Here is a 6,000-nt window from a genome sequence, read left to right on the forward strand (position 1 = left end):
TGAGTTGAAGAATTAAGGCTCTAGAGAACGCCTTCCCCTTACTTCCATGAGTAACTCACCTCATCTCTGCTGGGGTCAGCTCTCTAGATGGAGAGGAAGTGGCTAAAACTCCTTTCCAAAGGCATTGCTTAAACACACACACACACACACACACACACGCATTGCTTTTTCACAACCATCCTCCCAGTACATTAGGATTTCTCATAACCACCCCCCCACCCCGAAATCAGATCAGCAGTTCTGGACCAGGATGACTTTCTCCTGAAGGACTGTCCCCCTGGGCAGCCAGCCGGAAACCATTCCACGCTGGCCCACATCCAGCACACAAGCAGCCGTGCCGTGGGTGCCTTAGGTGTCATTTGGTGCTCTGTGACCCAGATCTCACCCGCACCTGCCATGTCCAGAAGGCAGGGACCCTGGCGTCTTTCCACAGCACCAGTGCCACCAGATTGTTCTCACTGTGGGGGACACTCCAGGACTTGAATCTCCAGCAGGGCCTGGCTCAAGCACCCCTCTAAACAGAGGTAAAGAATGTTGCCTTCCCCCCCACCCCCCCAACCAGGAGACGGAAACGAGGCTAAGGCCAGTCAAGATCTGGGATTTCTTAGCAGTTCTCTTTGTAGGAAAGCCTATCCCCATTAGTATATAAAGTCTGGGAAATACCATGAGCATGTGTATGATCTCATATATACTTTGCTACCTTTTCTGAAACAGTACACGTGAAGTCTTTAAACTAAGAGGCAATAACTACTATTAATCCCAGAAATGGGATTCAGAAAGTAGAAGGCTCCCCAAGGAGAGAAAGAACACCGCTTCTCACAGTAACCTAAGGAATTAACCACATGATCCAGAGCCATCCGAGAGAAGCTTTGAAAACACATGTAGGGAAAATGCGCTTAGCACCTACCACAGGACCTCTTCTCAAGGTGTAACTCTAGCTAAATTATTTTTCTAAATTCAGTGTGATAAAAATAGTTTGGGTAGCAAAATAAATGCAACAGAACTATGTTTAGGCTTTTTTCTTTAAAAAAAAAAAAAGAGAGAGCTATGAGTGATCTGTGTTGTGCACTTGGGGTACTATAGTGCCTCACCCCAACAAAAAACAAAAAGCCAGAAGGCCTCATACCTTCTTAGTATATTCGCCTGTATCTAAAATATCACAGTAACACTCACATAATATTAGTGCCTTCCACCCATGTCTCCAGGCACTGCCCCAACAACTACAAGACACATCCTTTTTTTTTTTTTTTAGTCAAAGAGATTTGTGTATAGGTTATTAGGATGATGGGAAATCACTAGTGAAATCTAAGACCAAAACCTGCATCTTCGAAAAAATAGGTGAACTCTTGTAAATACCGTGACTTGCCTGCGACAGCAAAGACCTTTTCTCAAAGCAGCACTGGCACTCCTCAACAACGATGGGGACACTGAGAGGCTCCCCTCTCCTCTCGGAGTGTTAAGCTGGTACTTAGGTTTGATGAGATCATGGGAAACAGGGCAGGCAGAACCACGGGATGAAAAGGAGGGGAGTTACTAATTTAATGGTGTTAGAGGAAGCCTTTAAAGCGGAGGAGGTGGGGAGAAGTTCCTGTGTCCACTCCTGGCTGCAAACTGTCACTTTGCTCCTGGGGGGATCTGAGGGTATGTAAACATAGCAAAGTCAGAATTTTGCAGCCAGATCCCAGAAGGCAGAGGCAATCGGCTGGGAGGTTCTGTTCACCTGTTCCCTTTACCTGTCCAGTAGAGAGTGAGACGTTCTGCCATTCCAGGTGTCAATGCAGATGAGTGGTTCTCAGTTTTGGCTGCACATTGAAATCACCTGGAGATTTATAAACTGCTGATACCTGGGTCCCACCCTCAAAGATCCTGATTTAATGATTCTGTGGGGTGGCCTGGGTATTCGGATTTTTTTTAACTCTCCACGTGATTCCAAAGCAGAGCCAAATTTGAGATGCACTGGCTTCAGTAACACTTCTTTAGAAAAGTGCTCTCTGACGCCCCTGCCCCGGCTCCCAAGACTGGGGTAGGACCCTCTCCGTGTTCCTGGCCACATGCCATCCCTTCCATGTGGAGCCTGATCATATTGTGTTACATCGTCTGCTCTTTCTCCTTGCTCACTGCACACAAACCCCTCCCCTGTGTCCCCAGAGCCTAGGACGGGGCCTGCCAGGCATGGGTCCTCGGTAATGATAGTCGCTAAAAAAGGAGTTCTTGTGGGGTTTGAGTCAAATGCTAATAAGGACTTTCATATAAATAGTTGATGAGAACCTTTTAGTTGGTGTTCCTGGCCACATGCCATCCCTTCCATGTGGAGCCTGATCATATTGTGTTACATCGTCTGCTCTTTCTCCTTGCTCACTGCACACAAACCCCTCCCCTGTGTCCCCAGAGCCTAGGACGGGGCCTGCCAGGCATGGGTCCTCGGTAATGATAGTCGCTAAAAAAGGAGTTCTTGTGGGGTTTGAGTCAAATGCTAATAAGGACTTTCATATAAATAGTTGATGAGAACCTTTTAGTTTTATGGACTAAAACCCTTTCCCTCCTTTGTTTAAAATGTTAATGAAATCCGTGCTTGTATGTCTGTCTCAGGATAATACCCAGCTTTCAATATTTTCTGAAGCTATTTCCTGTCCTTTCCTTCTAGCTCAGAAAAACCCCTCACTATACGTGTGCATACACACACGTGTGCACTCACGTGTATTTTTTAACTGCTGTAGAAACTATAATTTAATTAGCTATAGTGGAATCTTAGCTCAGTGGGCATCAAAATATTTCTTGAGATGAATTTAAGTGAGGCCTGTAAATTACTTGATGAAAATGATCAAAGCTGTTTTACACACATAACCAGGGCCATGACAGGGTCCGCCGAAGGGCGTATTTTTTTTAGGAGTAAAGGGCTGATCTTTTTTTCTTGAGTTCCTTTATTATTAAATGAATATCACCAATTATTTGTGGGCTGTTGAATGTGGCAAGGACACTGTTGTCACTTCCCTATTTCTGAAAGTATTTGTGGTTTGCCTCCCCTATACCCAGATAGGAGACATTCTGCACAAAACCAGTGAGTTAAACTTGACGTCATTGACTACCCAAATCTAGGCAACACACAAAAACTGCCCCTGAGCCTTTGATAACAGCTGAAAACCACAGCCTTAGATGTTTTCTCTTGCCAAATTTTTAAATTCCTAAAATTGTCCATCAAAACATTTGTCTTTTGCAGACATCAAACACTACTACTCTGGGAGAGTGTTTAATTAGCGCACATTCAAGTGATGTCAGCAGCTTTCCCATTTTTCCCCCTCCGTCTCCACTGGCCAGCTGCTGGTTGGTTGAATGTGGGGCTCATGGGCCACAATAGGGCTCGATGACTAAAAAGACTCACCCCACCCAGCCACTTACCCTCACTGCCATGATGATGGCCTTAGAACTAATGTGGGGCAGGGAGGGAGTATGCAAACATGGAAAATCTTGACTTCTATAGAAACCCACAGTTTGTTAGGAAGACATTAGCTTTCATAAGAGGGGAACTGGCTTTGGTTTTATTGGCTTTAACTTCTAATATATATGTGTGTGTATATATATATACCATATATATATTTTTTTTTAATATATAATGGGTCTATTAGCTTTAACTTCTGTCAAGAGCCTTTTGAATGCTTATGTTTGTGTCTGTATGCGTGTGTTTAGATAAAGTAGTCACGCAGTTCCCCTCTATGACAACACCTGGTTTGGACTTTTTGCCTAGCACTTATATTCTACCGGCTCTCTCCTTCTTTGCTATCGGTTCCTTTTTTGTCCCTCTCCACTGGAATATACGTGCCGTGAAACCAAAGACCTCAGTGCCTGCTCACCACCAAATTCACGGCACCAGGAGCAGTACCTGGGACAGAGAAACATATTCATTTGTTGGCTCTATTTTCCCAGATACTTACCTCCTTTTTTAAAAACACAGTGCTTTTTCTTCTCAGAAGTAATGACATCTACCATTCTTAGGTTAATCTAGTAACTTAATAAAAGGAATCGTACAGAGAATATACAAATTAAAGAGGGCAAAATCTGTTTGAATTAAGTGCTGTTACTTAATTCTCTTGGTTCCACTGTGAGTAACTCTGGGACTCAGTTTGGGGGATTGTTTTTAACTGTGCTTTAGAAAGCAGTTTGGAGCATTCGTCTTAGCACTAAATAATCGTATGATTCCATTTACAGACATGCGGAAAGTCAGCAGAAGCACATGGCAGAGAAAATGCCTGCCAAGTGAAAGAAGCCATCCGACTGGAGGACAAGCTAGAATTTCTTTTGCTTCTGTGGTTGTAAAAATGCTGTTGCTAAAGGTGGCGCAGAAACAAACGAATATCAGTGTTAGTCATTGATAATGTCTGAAGCTTAACGTCCAGTGATTGGCCTTTGCTTCTTAATTTATTTTAATTTTTTTACTGTGCCATTAAATATCAGGCATTTTAATAAAATATTGTTACAAAAAATGTACAGTACTGACACCATCACAAGTCATGGTTCTCAAAGAGGGTAGTTTTAACTTTATTATTTTTTGTTTGTTTGTTTAGAGATTTTAAGTTGGAGCAGTATTTTACCACTGACTACTTTCATTCTTCACTGTAGTTTTAAAGAAGAACTGTAAATGACGGTGCTATCTATAAAGTCAGAAAATACATGCCTGCCTCGTAGTGAAGTTGTAGCTCTCCGTAATAAGTACATTTTAATCAGTTTTCAACATTTTGTGAATGTTGACTACCTGAAGTTCATTTTTAGATGTGCTATTAACATTCTGTTGGATTCAGAGGGTTCCTTGAAGGTTTTATGTATAAATATGTAAAATAAAAATTAAAACTTTGTTTCATAGGATATGTCTTTTTGCTCACTAGCCAGCCCGACACGGGCTATATTCCTAACCTCTTCGCACTTCCTCAAATGAACTCCCCATCGTGAAGCTTTAGTCAGTGAAAAAAAAAAAAGTGCTCCAGAGGGAAGCAAAGCAGAGAATTGCCAAAAAGATTGGGAAGGGTGTCGGAGTGTGTGTGTGTATGAGTGTGTGCATGAGAGAGGGTGTGTGTATGTGAGAGTGTGTGAGTGTGTGTATAAGACAGTGTGTGTATGTGAGAGAGCGTGTGTGAGATTCAATGTGTGTGAGTGTGTGTGTGTGTGTGTGTGATCCAAAGAAGAAAACCTGAGCAACATCAGAACTAGCACTCTGTCAGTGCTCAGTTATCAATCTGGAATGTTGGTGCTTTACCATCTACAAGCTCCTGGTCTTGTTAGAGCCTGTTAGCGCATCAAAACTCCATTTTCCAAATTTGCCTCATGAACAAGTGATGCTTTGTGTTTACTCTTTTCCTGGGGCCAGTTGTTGCCATGTTTCAGATTTTAACCACTTCTATTTGGTCTCACGAAGAAAAATGCCAAGTCTAAAGTATATAAAGAATACAGATTTTCCCCAATAAGTAGAGTTTCAAAATTGATTTAATTAGGTAATGTCCATGCAGGTATTAGAGGATCATAAACTAAAGCAGAGATGTGCAATCCACATTCCAGAACCACCCACAGACCACCTGGTTTCATTATTAAGTCCATGATGTAATCTGATGACAGTTTGTTATATTTTATTTTATTTTATTTTATTTTTAGTTTCAGATGCAGAATTTATTTATGTAAGTGATTCATCACTTACATCACTTACATAACATGAAGATAGAAGTCTAGACAACTGTCTACCTGTCCCTTTCTTAAAAATACCCAGATAGATATTTTAAATAAGTAAGAGTTGCCAATCTTCAGTCTTCTATGTAACAAAATAGGTAATCTAAAATTGTAACGCTAATCATTTTTTATGGGCCTCATTCAAGTTATTTTTATATAGAATGGAAAAATACTTCAGCCCTTAAATATATTTTGGCTTTTGTGAGTTGGCTTTTGACCAGGATAGGCTGCTAACCAGTGAGTGAAGGGTGGGCCCCGAAGAGGGGTCCTCTAACTGCGCTTCTAGTCCTG

At 41.9% G+C, this 6,000-nt stretch overlaps 1 protein-coding gene across 3 annotated transcripts in view; it reads left to right on the plus strand.

Annotated features, from left to right (window-relative positions):
• Positions 1–4,856, plus strand: part of LOC308355851 (schwannomin-interacting protein 1) — a 126,372-nt gene extending 121,516 nt beyond the window's left edge. For 2 of the 3 annotated variants that reach the window (XM_080824407.1, XM_080824409.1), the window contains one exon: positions 4,204–4,856. In XM_080824407.1, the coding sequence (XP_080680533.1) occupies positions 4,204–4,255 (52 nt within the window). In that variant the 3' untranslated portion in view covers positions 4,256–4,856. The remainder of the gene's footprint in view (positions 1–4,203) is intronic. The other variant, XM_080824408.1, reaches the window with a different exon arrangement.
• The last annotated feature ends 1,144 nt before the right edge of the window (positions 4,857–6,000 follow it).

This window comes from Martes martes (assembly GCF_963455335.1).
Source record: "Martes martes genome assembly, chromosome: 1".
Classification (NCBI taxonomy): domain Eukaryota; kingdom Metazoa; phylum Chordata; class Mammalia; order Carnivora; family Mustelidae; genus Martes; species Martes martes.